The sequence below is a fragment of the Paralichthys olivaceus genome, chromosome 6, assembly GCF_024713975.1.
Source record: "Paralichthys olivaceus isolate ysfri-2021 chromosome 6, ASM2471397v2, whole genome shotgun sequence".
Classification (NCBI taxonomy): domain Eukaryota; kingdom Metazoa; phylum Chordata; class Actinopteri; order Pleuronectiformes; family Paralichthyidae; genus Paralichthys; species Paralichthys olivaceus.
Window position 1 is genome coordinate 26432852 of NC_091098.1, and position 15122 is coordinate 26447973.

Sequence of the window (15122 nt, forward strand, 5' to 3'; positions counted from 1 at the left end):
GGGCCTGCTGCCACCAAATTAATGAGACTTTATGGGCAGCCGTCCCAGACTCACTCTCACACACACACACACACACACACACACACACGCTTCCTTCACGTTATTTCTTCTCCTCATTGTGTGTCCGTGTTGTCGTATTGTTGCTGTCGGAGCTGATAAATCCACAGCTCACTGATGCTGAAAACAACACGTGACATCATTTGATTGACAGACAAAGTGAAAACAAAGATTCAGACCTGACAGTTTGTGACACAAAGTTTTCCCGACACTCCAGATTTGTCGCCACATGATGAATCCCATTATCTGCAGTTTGGACATATTTTCATCACGCTGCGGAGAAGTGATGATGCTAATTTGTATGTATTCGTATTTTTTCTCATTTCGGATAAACAGGCGTGTTTTTTTTAGTGAAGGTTCTTAGATTGAACAGTTTGTACATGAATATACAAGACAATGTGTTTTCATAGTGATGATGATGTTTGAAGTAAACTGGTGTCACTCCGCTGGTTCCACAGTTTGTTGTGTTTTCATCTGATAAACCTTTGGTTCCCACGCAGTTTATTTTTGGTTGAAATGCTGCGATGATTTAAAATGAGGTTCCCAAACCAGAACCTGTGGCACCTGTTTGGTGTTGTTTTATGTTTTGTGATAAAAAAAAAACGTACGTCTCAAGGTTTCTGGAGGGAACAGAACAGCAAATGATCACGTGTATTAAAACTCAGAACTATGGTTTATTCGTGTGCATTCATTTTCAAACAAAGAATCACAAAGGACTGAGCACCGAGCCTCGGGGACTCCACCGGATGTTGAATTGTATTATTCATTTTACAGTTACTCTGCATTCAACATGTAAAACTCAGATAAGATTTAATAAACAGATTAGTTATCAACACGTCGGAGCAGAGCTGTTAATAAACCTCGATAGAGGAAGTCAACGTGATGGACGCAGGATTTCTTTCTCTTGATCTGTTGGACGAAAATATTTTCGTGAAGAATTTGGAAAAATGACTGAGATCATATCTGACAGAGGAGGTGACATCATCGTACAGTGATACAGAGCAGTGGTGAGGTCATACAGTAGATGATGGAGGCAGCGTCTGTGCCAACATAGAATATTCTATTACACTGTGTGTGTGTGTGTGTGTGTGTGTGTGTGTGTGTGTGTGTGTGTCCACTCAGCTCTCTCATCATTAATACATGTCATCTTCTCCACTCAGTGTTTCTGACCTCGTCTCCTTCGGACACGTCTCAAGTCTCTTTAACAGGTTTTTCATGTTTTCACCTGCTCTAATAATTCAAACCTGCTCTGATCAGATCTGACTTCATTTCTCTTGCCTCCGAGGATCAGAACTTCTCTTCGGCAGGTTTCTGACACTGAAACCCGTGAGACTGAAGCTGCGGAGAGCTGGAGCTTTATTTTACTGTGACTTTCCCCATAAAAAAAAACCTCTGGTGACAAGTTTCTTCTTCTGCTTTGCCTTTTTCTGTCAGTGTGGTTGTATCGACGGCTGGAGTTCGCTAAGGTGGCTAAGTCAGAGCTAATTATCAGGTAGAACATTTAACTAATGTGAGCAACACATTAGATTTACGAGCCAAATCAGAGCCTGTGGTCGGGATTAAGGTTAATCTAACATTAGCAATATGTTATTAGCTTTACAAGAGAAGTTAGCTCAGGTAGATAAGTCAAAGCTGGTGATTGGAACAAGGTTCATTTAACGTTAGCGTCACTTTATCAGCTGTTTGAAAACATAGTTAAGACGAAGGCTCGTGTTTCTGTCACATTTCTAAAGTTGTCGACACAAAAGATGAATACAAATATTCGGATTCCTCTCTGCGCTGGACGAACTGTACGAGATGTTTCCAAATGGCCTCGTTTTCATAACCAGCTAGTTTATTTAAAGAGCTGCTCGTTTACAGTTCACATGAAACTTTATTATAATGAGCACGATGGACACTGACGGGAAACAGACTTCAGCTGAATCCAGTTCACAGTAAACTGCAGCACAGAGTCCGTTAGCCAGTGACCCTGCTGCACGGTCACTCGATTATAGAAGAAGAAGATTTAATCGAGTCATTCACATCTGCCAGCGGTCGTGATTCTCCAGGGGGCGTGGTCTTACTGCTGTATAATTAAAACATTTTATTCATAGTATTTGGATGTAAATGAATATTATGTCTCTGCCTCTCGTCCTGGTTCTGACAGTTCAGAAAGAGTCCACGGAGGCTGCAGGACGCTGGGGTTAAACCGCCTAGCAACACGCGGGCAGCTCTTGCATCATTTATGATTGGGTGTCAGCCGGTCACATGACGGCGTGAGTCATGTTTAATGAATGAAGTCTGGACGTCTTTTTAAATGTTCTGACACGAGATTCATATTTCACACAGCAGCGAAAAGATTTGATGTGTCTGAGGGTTTAATGCTTCACTGACCCACAACACTGACCCACAACACAACACTGACCTACAACACAACACTGACCTACAACACAACACTGACCTACAACACAACACTGACCTACAACACAACACAGACCTACAACACAACACTGACCCACAACACTGACCCACAACACAGACCCACAACACTGACCTACAACACAACACAGACCTACAACACAACACTGACCTACAACACAACACAGACCCACAACACTGACCCACAACACAACACTGACCTACAACACTGACCTACAACACAACACTGACCTACAACACAACACTGACCTACAACACAACACAGACCCACAACACTGACCTACAACACAACACTGACCCACAACACAACACTGACCTACAACACAACACTGACCTACAACACAACACAGACCCACAACACTGACCTACAACACAACACAGACCCACAACACTGACCCACAACACAACACTGACCTACAACACTGACCCACAACACAACACTGACCTACAACACAACACTGACCCACAACACAACACTGACCCACAACACAACACAGACCCACAACACAACACTGACCCACCATAATGATTTACAGTGGAACACGTCTCTGGATCAGAGTCTCTGGATCAGAGTCTCGTCAGGAGTCGTGAACCGGTCGGAGCTCCAGATGTGCAGGTCGATGTGATGAGGATTCAGATCACGGAGCTGGATGTTACCACGGTGACCATCAGCAGAGATTCAGGTCTTTGGGACGTTGAACCAAACTTTGTCTCAAGTAAAGATTCAGTTAAATGCACTTTGATATAAAGACGGACATTTACAGTGTGTGTGTGTGTGAGTAATACCCAGACCACACACACACACACACACACACACACACACACACACACACACACACACAGCTGAGACTCTTCTCTGTCCCTCTGTCTCTTTTCATTTCATCCACTCAGATCTTTCTTCTGTCCATCAGCCTCCGTCCTTTCCTTCCCGAGCTCCTCCATCTTTCTCTCCTCCAGTTTTCTTTCTTTCTTTCTCCTCATGGGTGTATTTCCCTAATCGCTTTATCCATGCACCATGACTCAAACACACATGCACACATGCACACACACACACACACACACACACACAGACACACACCAGCAGAAGGACACATTACCCCCTGCATGAACCGACTCGGCTCTGCCAGGATCAGGGGGCTGCACAGCACTGATAACACACACACACACACACACACACACACACACACACACACACACACACACTCATGGTCTGGTTTAATGTTGCAGCTGATCGATGAGTCTGAATCTGGTCGTTGAACAGACGACAGTCAAACATGGCCGACAGTGAAAACTGAAAGTCTTCAGAGTGTCGGGGGCGGGGGTCAGTCGATCAAACTCAAAACTTAACCACACTGAGAGTCAAGTGCTGTTAGCGCCCCCTATAGGCTGCTAACTTCATTACAGCCACAAGATGTTTTACAGGGGCGCTGTGGATGGTTTAGTGGCCTCTAGTGGTGAAGGTGCAGACTGCAACGAGCTGAGCGTGTAGGAGAACCTGCAGTGGATCCAGGTGGAAGTTTCCAGAAGAAAGTTTTATGATTTAGATCTTTTCAATTTATTTTGTCCTAAACATGTGAGTGAGTGAATCTCCATATTTAGGTAAAGTTATGAAAACTGAACACAAACACACACAGACACACACACACAGACACACACACACAGAGGAAACATGATCAATGATTTCTTTGGTGAAACTGAGCCACAGATAGAAAAACTGTCAGAGTGAGACGTCCCTGACCCACCAACAAGTTTCCCTTAGACAGTGTCTCCCTCTGCTGGTCACCTGAGGGAACTGTAAAGATGGATGATAGATTTCATATGTTTAACATCATATTTATCTCTAATAATAGAATCTGTATTATAGAATGGAATGTCTTTATTGTCACTGCACAGCTGTACAACGGAATTTAGAATCAATGTTCTATTATCCACCGTTTATGATGATGATGATGATTATTGTTGTTTTTATTATTATTATTACTATTTGTGTGAATTGGTTTTTCACACACAGATAAAACGCTTTTCATTTGATATTTCATTTATTTCCTATTTTAAATCCAACTCTTTATTTATTGTAAATCAACTCTGTCCGTGTCCGTGCCAATAAAGTTATTTCAATTCCGTGACGTGGAGGCCCTTACGTCACAGCCCCGCCTCGCCGTGTCCAATCACGTGTCGGGGTGGGGATGAGGTGGCAGTAAACACCGGAAGCCGGACGTGTTTATAGTCAGACGCTAAGCTAACACGCTAACAGGCTAGCTGACCCGACACAGCGCGAGTTGGAGCTTCCGCCGGTTCTCTCCGAGTCTGAGTCCGCAGAGTTCCTCAGGTGAGTCCGACCCGGTCGACCCACGACCCGGGGCTTTACTTCTCCGCAGCCTGCTCATGCTGACACCCGCTAACTGCCGCTAACACCCGCTAACTGCCGCTAGCATGGCGGCGTCATGTGTGGAGCAGCGGTCCGCTCAGGTGTCGATGATTCTCAGGTGATGTTCGTTAAACACCCGAGGACGAACCCACCTGGCTCCAGCACATAGACGTAGCCAAGCGAGCAGCAGCAGCGAGAGTTAACGCGAGCGTAGTGCGACGTTCCAGCAAATAGACGGGGCCCCAGTCCACCGTGTTCTAATCACGAGCTCCTGTCCGATGTTTGTTCATCGGCAGATTTGAAATGTTTGTTGTGGAGAGGAAGGTTTCGTGTCGGTGTGTCTGTAGCTTCCAGGAATTAGATGAATAAGATCAATTAAAAAAAGAAAAAGTGATAAACGTGTTTGTCTGAGAAACTGAGCTGCCACGCCCCTTAAAACAGATGAAGTTAGATAAAATAAAATAAACAATAGATATTCACATAGTTTGTGTTTATATCGTTTTATACATAAACACAAAGGTTAAACATGTTGATTAGCAGATAATTCACAGATCTAATGAAAGTGATACTAATAAAAATCCTCTGCTCAGTGTTTTTGTGTTTGTGTGTTTTTGTGTGTTTGTGTGTTTGTTTTATCAAGATTACTCAACAAGTGTGAGATGGATTCCACATCCTCGAACTCTGATCCAGATAAACACGTGGTCTCCGTTCTGCTGGGACACTTTCTGCAGCGTCACCGTTCGGCTCAGCAGATTCTGCTGCTCCCTCACAAACACGTCTCCGTCTCACACTCTTTAATCTAACACATCACATTTGTTCTCCACACGAGGCTGCGTGACAAACTCACATTCTCTCCTCTCGACTCTCAGAGACACAGTTAACGGAGCAGAGACACAGTTTGAAGAATCAGGAGTTAAACTTTCTCACAAGACCAGTGAACGCTCCGGAGTCTCGTTAGTCTGTTGATGTCACAGCCTCGTTTGTTCTTCTTTTACGTTTGAAGAGAAACGTTTGACACAGTGTTGTCCTCACTGTCCACATCCTCTCATGTCCTTTGTGTTGCATCGATGTCAAACAGGACCTCCACTAGAGGGCAGCACAGATAAAGAGTTGGACTGATTAGCAGCGGTCTCTCGGTTGAACCTCTGGCTGCAAGCAAAGATCAGTTTCCACTAATTTATCGGACGTCTCACGTCTTCTCTTGTTTTTCCTGTTTCCTCAGGATGAGTCTTCAGTGGACGGCGGTGGCCACCTTCCTCTACGTAGAGGTCTTCTTCGTTCTGCTGCTCTGTATCCCCTTCATCTCACCCAAGAGGCCAGTGATCTATTATTTTAAATTGAATTAATGTGAGAACTGATGTTATCTCAGAATTAATCGTGTTTAAACCACAGCTGTGAAGCCTCTCTCTCCCTCTCTCTCTCTCTCTCTCTCTGAGTGAGAAAGAGAGAGGCCTTTTTGAGGGTAAAGACTAAAACAAGGTTTTAGGGTTAGAATTAGTTCAGGTTTAAGTTTGGGTTAGTCATGTAGTTGTGGTTTAAGGGGCTGGGGAATGCATAATGTCAGTGAGTGTCCTCACGACTATAGAGAGACGTGTGTGTAGAATGTGTCTCCGCTGAAGAGGCTGATTGATTTGCTCTGTGAACACTGAGCAGCTCTGTGAGTGTGATCACATTAAGCTCATCAGAACTCCGGACTTAGATCTGATTGACTCAACGCTTCACTGATCAACTGACCTCTGTTTCCATCAGGATCAATTCTCTGACTCAGAATCAGATCTGAACAGCCGACGTGTGCAGGTTTTCAGACTGAAGCTCAGAAAATCAAACCTACGAGCAAACAACTCGTGTTCGCTGGTCACAGGACTGACGGCAGGTGTGATGTCACAGCTGATGGTCGATTACAGAAGCTTTTAACACGAAATTTACCTGATGATTATTTTCAGCACTGATTCATCTGTTTATTTAAAATCAGATGTGACAAAGACGAGGGAACTTAACACCTGAGAAGCTTTAACAGAACAACAATGAAAATGATCAATCAACTAATTATCTAGTTATTATTTAGTCGCTGCGGCTCCATCAAGTTCACATCATGTTCTTTTATTATGCCGTCAGTTCAGCAGTGTGTTTCTCTGTTGGTCCACTAGATGGAGGCAGAGCTCCAGGTTCTTTTTTGTGTCTATTTCTTTTTCCTGTGTTTCATTATGTTCTTCGCTGCTCTGGTGTTTCTGATCCTGCAGGTGGAATAAGGTCTTCAAGTCTCGTATCGTACAAACCATCGCTCTGTATGGAAACACGTCGTTCATGGTGGCCATCGCCATCCTCATCTTCCTGCTCATCGGTACGTGTAGTTCGCTCAATGACTGAAAACAACCAAACTTGAGTTGTTCCACTCTTTAATATCAGCATCGGTTGGATTCTATTGATAACAGAGAATCATCAGGTACGTCATCAGTGCTCAGGTCATTTTCTGTGGTTAATCAAAACAAGCCACATTATTATCAATAAAAAAATTAGCATGAACTCAATAATTATAATTTATATATTTCAAAGTAAACAATCAATAAAAAGGACATAAATCAAATCAACAGCTCAGATAAAATGGTCAAATGAATTGTCTCCTCGTGTCACAGTAGATAAATCTGTGAAAACAGCTGATTAAATCAAAGGTTTACTTTCTGATCATTGTTTCCTTCATCTGTTGCATTGTGGGATTGATATATTGTGTGTGTGTGTGTGTGTGTGTAGATGCATTTCGTGAGGTCAGGAAGTACAGTGTGACGGAGAAGGTGGACCTGACCAACAACCCGACCGCCATCGAACACATTCACATGAAACTGTTCAGAGCTCAGAGGAACGAGTACATCGCCGGCTTCGCCCTGCTGCTCTGCCTGTAAGAGACACACACACACACACACACACACACACACACACACACACACACACACACACACACACACACACACTCTCTCTCTCTCTCTGAATGAAACACAAATACACTATCTCACACACACACACACACACACACAGCTGCTCATTCCTTCCATCCTACTGTAAAATTCCTCTGCATTTAGATCAGTCTGCGTGTGTGTACGTGTGTGTGTGTGTGTGTGTTTACGTGTGTGTACGTGTGTGTACGTGTGTGTGTGTGTGTGTGTGTACGTGTGTGTCCAGTGGTAGTTACTGTAAATCCTCCAGCCTCGTCCTGATTGGCCTCCAAAGTGTGAATCTCTCTTTGATTGGCTGCCGAGTTGTGTGACCTGCCGTGTTGTTATTGGACCCTGTTGTCGGGTGAACCTCCTGAGGTCACTATCTCAGTTTTACCTGAAGTTTAGAGTCGGAGCTGTTCCGAGTCGAGATCGACGCCAGAAAACTCGGATTGTTTGAAATGTGTTGTGATAAAGTAAAAGTTGTGATTAGAAGAACTGCACCTGGAGGGAAACCTCACGTCTGAGAAAGTAGAACCAGAAGCATCGTTCTGAAATAAATGACACAAACTCTTGTTTCAGAATAAAAGCACCAGTGGTTCTGCTTTGATTTATTTTGTTCCAGCAGAACTTTTCTGAACTAACAGAAGACGTCTCTATCAGCCAATGACCTTTGACCTCTTCAGCATTAATGTTCATCTACGTGACTTAAAGACATGTTCAGAAACATGAGTCAAGATGTGCAAGTGTGTGATTCATCTTTTCCTCATGATCGAGGGATTACGTAACTGTTCGTAATATAATAATATATAAAACGCTTTGTATCAGAAGATAAACGTACCGTCACAACAACAACTAGATTTTATATCATTTCATCTCAAGAGACGATCTTTAATAAATTGGCTCTTTGACTCGTGACTGATGCAGACCTGAGAACTCCGACCCCGGGGGGCGGTTTGCTGCCGGCAGGCGGCGTCAGCAGCCGACGGACCGACCCGCTCGCCGCTCGTCTCCGGGCGTCGTGCAGCAGCAGCAGCTGCTCTGACTCACGACAGTAGCATGTGATGAAGCAGCTGCTGCTGCAGCACTCCAGCGTTTAGACCGAGCCCAACTGTGACTCAGGAATTTCCAGCCTCGGCCACGGAGGAAATATGTAGCACGGGTTCGTGGAAAGTCTGAAGTGCTGGCCGCTGATTGGATCGCTAACTGACGTCCATATTTGGATCTGAGAGCGTAATCTCACACAGACTTCTTTTTTTTTTTTTAATAAACGACACAACTAAAGGTTGTTTCTGGAAACTGATCCACAGACGTGTGAAGTTTGGAGGAAGCTTCAGACCGACAGTCTGATGATGTGTTCCTCTGAGCATCGAGCTCACAGAAGGATGATTTCACATTGAAGCCAATAAACTGAAGGAAACACATTCTGCTCACATTCAGGTTGTTAATTATAATTAGTGTTATTCATCGAAAATGTTTTCATGCTCTAATGTTCAGGAAATCATTTCCCTCAGACCGTCCACTGCTGCAGCTCCTCTTCTCAGCCTCTGTCTCCAACACTTGGTTTTAGCTCCTGTCTCTTTAAAGCCCCTCCCCCTCCCTGTCTGCTCTCAGCTCGGTCCGCTGTGATTGGTCAAACTGTTTTCAGTGCGTCTGCTCCCGCTTCACCTGTTACACGATGTGAACGCCAGGCACCGGACTTCAGAATCCATTGTGTCACAGCGGGGTTGATAAACACGTCGCTGCTGATTGGATCGCACCCAACGTGTCTCTGTACGACCGCCGCACCTTATCAGCACTGCGTCCTTCATCCTCCAGACTCGTCTTCTTCACTGACCTCAGACGACGTTTCCGTCTTCACCGATACTTTTACCATGTGGTTGATTTTTCTCAGCGGCCTCTGAAGGTGGTGCGGTTAAATCAAACCCAGCTTCTTTAATCAGATCCACTGAGGTCACTTATCTGCCCCCCCCCCTCCCGCAGCTCTGCCCTCCCCCGACCTGAACCACCATTACATCACTGTCTGTCAGCGCCACATACGTTCAGCAGGCAAATGTCAGAGGTAACTGCACGTGTGTGTCACATGGTTACTATACAGTGGTGAATGGCTATATTAGGTTGTGTGTGATGTGCTGAAGCCTGTACAGCAGATGGTCTGATACACACACACACACACACACACACACACACACACACACACACACACACGCACAGAGCTCAGGTGTGTGTACATGTGAAACAGCTTCAGTTTCTGCCTCAGGTGGTTTTTGTCACACGTGTGTCAAAGTGCTACTGGTTCAGTTTATAAAGACAATTATTGACTGTGTATAAATATCTCGGGTGCAGGTGCAGACGTGAATAATTAAGTTGAACCCTTGTGTCAGTGAACGCACCGACCAGTTGTGTGTCTGCTGTGTGTTGCAGGTTACTGCGTCGTCTGGCCACTCTTCTCTCCCAGCAGGCCTCTCTCATGGCCTCCAACGAAGCCTTCAAGAAGCAGGCGGAGGGCGCCAGCACCGCCGCCAAGAAATACATGGAGGAGAATGAAGAGCTGCAAGAGGTGACGCGTACACGGGAATTAAACGAGCGACAAGATGCTGAAGTGAAACATCGAGTAGAAACAGAAATGAAACAATTTCACTTTAATTTCTTGAGAACAACATTTTTAAGAAGATTTAGACTGAAAAGTGTCTTTATCAGCTTCTTGACGCCATCGAACAAGAAATGCGTCTATGGGCCCATTCTGTGCGTGTGTGCGTGCGTTTGTGCACGTTTCATTGTGTGGCTGTCAGTACAATACACTCACCAGTTGGGGGCAGCACTAATCTACAGCTGCTCAGCTAAACCTCAGGTCAACACTGGAAATATTCATAGAGGAACACACAGCGCTCTCATTCACAATGTGACACACACACTCTGTGGTAATCCGACCGGGGTTTGTCCGGGGTGAAGAGATCACCAAGTCCTCGGCTGCTAAAAGAAGAAATTGCTTCATGTGCATATGACAAGCATTCTCACACACACACACACACACACACACACTCTCTCCTGCAGCCCATTGATTCACCGTGGTTCAGTTTCCAGGAAGATGTTCTCTGTGTCTCCAGGAGTTTTGGCAGCAGATTGAATTCATTTGAATTGAGATATTTTTCTTTTAAACTGATCTGATGTTTGTTCAGTTTCACACTGAGACTTTTATCTGAGAGCAGAACGTGTTTTAAAATACACACATTGATCTCAGGTTCATCGCTGGTTCGTCTCACATCAGGTTAACTGTCGAGTTGATTAACGAAGCCGTCGTCAGAGGAGACGAGTTGGGCAATCGACCACACTTCAGTTCGCAGAGAGAAATCACACAAGTCAAATAAATTCCTGTTCATGACGAGTGGACGCCTCAGGACCGCTTCACTCTTCAAACAATCAAGTTTGTTCGAACCTCCATAAAACACCCGACGCTGCTCCGCTCGTCTGTGGCGCCTCCTCCGCTGCTCGGGTGGAAAACTAACTAATGTCGTTTGTAATGTCGTGTACAGTTTAGAACTCGAACAAGACGGCTTTGTTTTATAACTTTCTCCATTTCCGTCGTGAAATAACGCCACATCACTTTCTGTACTTTAGGTCAAGGGTCATGCTCGTAGTGAGCGCCCTCTGCTGGATCACGAGACAAACTCCTTCAGATCCACATCCAAACTAAATCTTTGAATTCATTTCCTGATAGAATTCAGACGTTCTGCCCCAAAGTCAAAAGAATTCTCAGAACTATCCTGCAACGTTTGATGATAAAAAAAAGAACCGGCTGAGACTGTCTCATGATTGGTGCAGTATCTGTACGAGCGAGACCTTGATGCCACGGCTCCTCCCCTCTGTCACGACGGCGCTTCTACTGACTCTGAGTCCAGATGACGGTCAAATCACAAGTTGGCAGCTTTTTTATCTTTAGCTTCATTTTTGTGCAAAGGTGAGAAGTGGAGACGTGTCGTCCATCTTTATTTATGTTCATGCACAATGAGCTTTCTGAGGAGTCTCACTTTCTTAATGTGTGTGTGTGTGTGTGTGTGTGTGTGTGTGTGTGTGTGTGTGTGTAAGGTCATGTGAAAGCAGAGGAGCTGCAGGAACACGTGATGTGACTCTGATAGCCGTCACTATTTCTGGACTGTTTAGGATGGTGTAATTTCACTACAGATGCAGTTACTGAAGGAAACACGTGTGTGTGTACGTGTGTGTCGGACCGTGTTACATGTGTCAGACACCTGCTGCCTCTGACATGTAATTATTTACATGACATTTAAAATGACATAATGAATTATTTCAGTTTTCAATCACCTGTAAATGTAAAACCACATCTGATTAAAATCATGTAAATGATTTTATTTAACACAAATATACAAGAAAAACATTTTAGTATCTCGCAGAAATCTTTTATGATTTTTTTTCCCAGAAGAGAAAAGTTAATGATTTTTTTTTACACGGAGAGAGTTTGAGAACATTCATCTTGGGAATCGGCCGGTTAGCGTGTGAGCATCAGAAAGAGAGAGGGAACTTTAGTTTGTTTCGATGGTGACAGGAAGTTGCTAACTGTTGTTGACTGACTGTAGCTGTGTCCTCCGGGCGTTTAGACCTCGGAGGCCGAAACATAATGAGAAGCTCAGGTCTGTGGTGGATTTCCTTCCATCAGCAGCTTGTTCTGCGTCTCCTGTTTTAACTTTAGCTTCTTTGCGGTTGAATCAAATGGAGAAGTGAACCTGCTGCGTTGGAATCCGTCTTTTATTGTTAATTTTCTGTTTTGGTGTCTTGTTGCTCGTCGGTTCGCTCTGATTGGCTGCGGAGACAGTTTTTAATCCTGAGGTGTAAACAGGTTTGTAGTTCAGCGCTGACGTGTTGGTGAAGCTCCGTGAATCTCAGACCTCGTGTCGCCAGGTTCGGTTCGCGCAGCAGTAAAATCAGACTTTATGGCCGAGCGTCAAGTTAAAGGCCTGAAGCTCAGCAGCTGTTTGACTCTGTCACGACTCTCCTCCTCAGGACTTTACTCAAGTACTGGACTTTAGTACAAATATTGAGTCACTGTTTTTTACTGGAGTATTTCCTGTGTGTACTCTGCTGCTGCGTTCAGGGACGGATGTGGTCGTTTTTAATTTACATCATTTAATTGACAGTTTCAATTTCATGTACTGTACTTGAAGTACTTTACTATTTATGAGTACTAATACATCAGTGGAGACGTTCAGCTTCTATTTTTGGATGGAACCTCATCTGCAGTTTTGTTAGCTTAGCTTCTTGGAGGCGTCTCCTGTATCTTTTTCATGAGCTGTTTTCAGACGTGAACCGAGGTCCGGACATTTTCCTGAAATGTTCTCGATGTGAGGACACGTGTTCCACTCATGTCCCGCCTCCTGCTGCTGTGCAGGCTCCACCCCCTCGCCTGAATGTCGCCACATGTTCGAGTCGCACGATCTGCTGCTTCACGTTCAGACAATGTTTTCCTGGACATTTACTAGAGTTCCTGCCTGAACACAACTGTAGTGACACGAACAGGTGTGAATAACAAGCGCTCCCTCGTCACCAGAGCTGCCGACACACACACACACACACACACACACACACACACACACACACTCATCATACTGAACTGATCATACACGAATATAAGAATTTACTTCACTTCGGACACAAACAGAAACACGTTGTCTGATGTGATCGTTGGGACGTCTCTCCTCGTCGCTGACTGTGTTTGTTTTTGTTTTTTTTTCTGACTCATAGAAACTGCGTGATGCCGGCGTCGAGGTGCCGGAGGCCGGGAGGAAGGGAGCAGGACCACAGGAGGAGAACAAGAATCTGAAAGAGGAGGTGAAGACTCTGAAGGAGGAGCTGGACAACAGCAAGAAAGGTGTGTTTGTGTGTGTGTGGTTTTGTGTCTGTGCACGTGTGTGTGTGTGCACGTGTGTGTGTTATCTCTGAACTTCGCTCTCTTCTGTCTTCAGCTCTGCAGAAGTCGGACAGTGACGTTCGAGCGATGAAGAAACAGGCGGAGAATCTGACGGTGGAGTACGACAGACTGCTGGAGGAGCACAGCAAGCTGCTGGTAACACACACACACACACACACACACACACACACACACACACACACACACACACACACACACACACACAGGATCAGTGTTTTTAACGCCCTGTTTCTTGTCTGCAGGCGACCAGTGACAAGAAGTCAGACTGAGAAGGAGAAACAGTTTCCAGCTTCTCTCATCTTCATCTTCATCACCTTCGACGTCCTGCACAGCGTTGTGATGTCACTTCCTCTCTGGCTGTGATTGCTTCAATAGACTGTTCAAGCTTTTTCAGAAGTTAAAAAAAAACAAACTCTTCACTTTTTGTTTCTTTGTCACTGGTTTTTTAATTTTTTTTTTCAGTCGAACGGTTTCGTGCGTCACAAACGATCAATAACGGATCGTTCCCTGTTTCCTTCATTCCAAAATAAAAGCTTTTAGAAAAACATTCGTCTGGTGTCTCAGACGAATGTTTTTCACATTCTGGGTTAAAAGTATCCAAACAGAAACCATCTTCAGGCTCGGCTCAGAAATCTCCTGGTGAACGTCCGGTTGTGAATTTATCTTGAATGTCTTGAATGAAAACCTCTGAACTCGGACGAAGAACCTCGTCTCGTGCTAAATGAAAGTTCGATGCTCTGAAGACAAACGTGGGTCAAAGAGTCTGATCAGTGTTTACTTTTCTTGTTGTGGGTTCAACATCTGGGTTTTTCTTTGCTTTGCTCCGGCTCCGTCCACACCGATGCGTTTTAGTTTTAAAACTCACCCCTGTCGCTATGGTTACGCCTGCCGTCCACACGACTCCAGAGTTTTCCAGCCTCTGAATCAGAGACTTGTGTGAACTGGTCTCGTTTTGGTTTGAAAACTCCGGGGCGACGTGTGTTCGTGAGGACTGAGGAAGTTTTAAAAATAAAACTTGTCAGTGTGAGCGGAGCTTTGTTCTGATGATGTTTGTTTCTCAGTTTTACAATTTAAACTTTAAAACCTCGTTGGATAATGTTTGTTTTGAAAGTTTGATCACACGTAGAAAAACTTCTGCTCGGGCGAAAATGAACGATCACGTGAAAAGGTTCTTACCAGTGAATCTGTCCAAACGTTTAAAGATGGCCGACACGGGTCCGTCCCCTCTGTCAATAATCACATTAAAACCAAACTCGTCAGAAACATGAACATTCAAACACTGAGGAGCCGTCACGTCGTCTTCACAGTCGCTGGTTTCATGTGACCTGATGACGAAAAGTTTCATCTGTATCTGAAAGTTCATGTGTCATCGTCCTGTTTGATAGAAAATAAACTGTCGCTCAATGGG

General features: G+C 44.6%; 1 protein-coding gene across 1 annotated transcript; it reads left to right on the top strand.

Annotated features, from left to right (window-relative positions):
* The first annotated feature begins 4619 nt into the window (after nucleotides 1-4619).
* Nucleotides 4620-15122, top strand: bcap31 (B cell receptor associated protein 31). Its single transcript, XM_020105624.2, has 8 exons — nucleotides 4620-4804; nucleotides 6066-6158; nucleotides 7084-7184; nucleotides 7592-7736; nucleotides 10195-10330; nucleotides 13528-13654; nucleotides 13749-13849; nucleotides 13957-15122. Exons 2-8 carry the CDS (start codon nucleotides 6067-6069, stop codon nucleotides 13981-13983), a joined length of 729 nt encoding a protein of 242 aa, XP_019961183.1. The 5' UTR covers nucleotides 4620-4804; nucleotide 6066; the 3' UTR covers nucleotides 13984-15122.

Coding starts and splice junctions, on each gene's coding strand:
- bcap31 (XM_020105624.2), top strand. CDS start 6,067: ATGAGTCTTCAGTGGACGGCGGTGGCCACCTTCCTCTACGTAGAGGTC. Junction 6,159..7,083: donor CCCTTCATCTCACCCAAGAG/GCCAGTGATCTA, acceptor CTGATCCTGCAG/GTGGAATAAGGTCTTCAAGT. Junction 7,737..10,194: donor TTCGCCCTGCTGCTCTGCCT/GTAAGAGACACA, acceptor TGTGTGTTGCAG/GTTACTGCGTCGTCTGGCCA.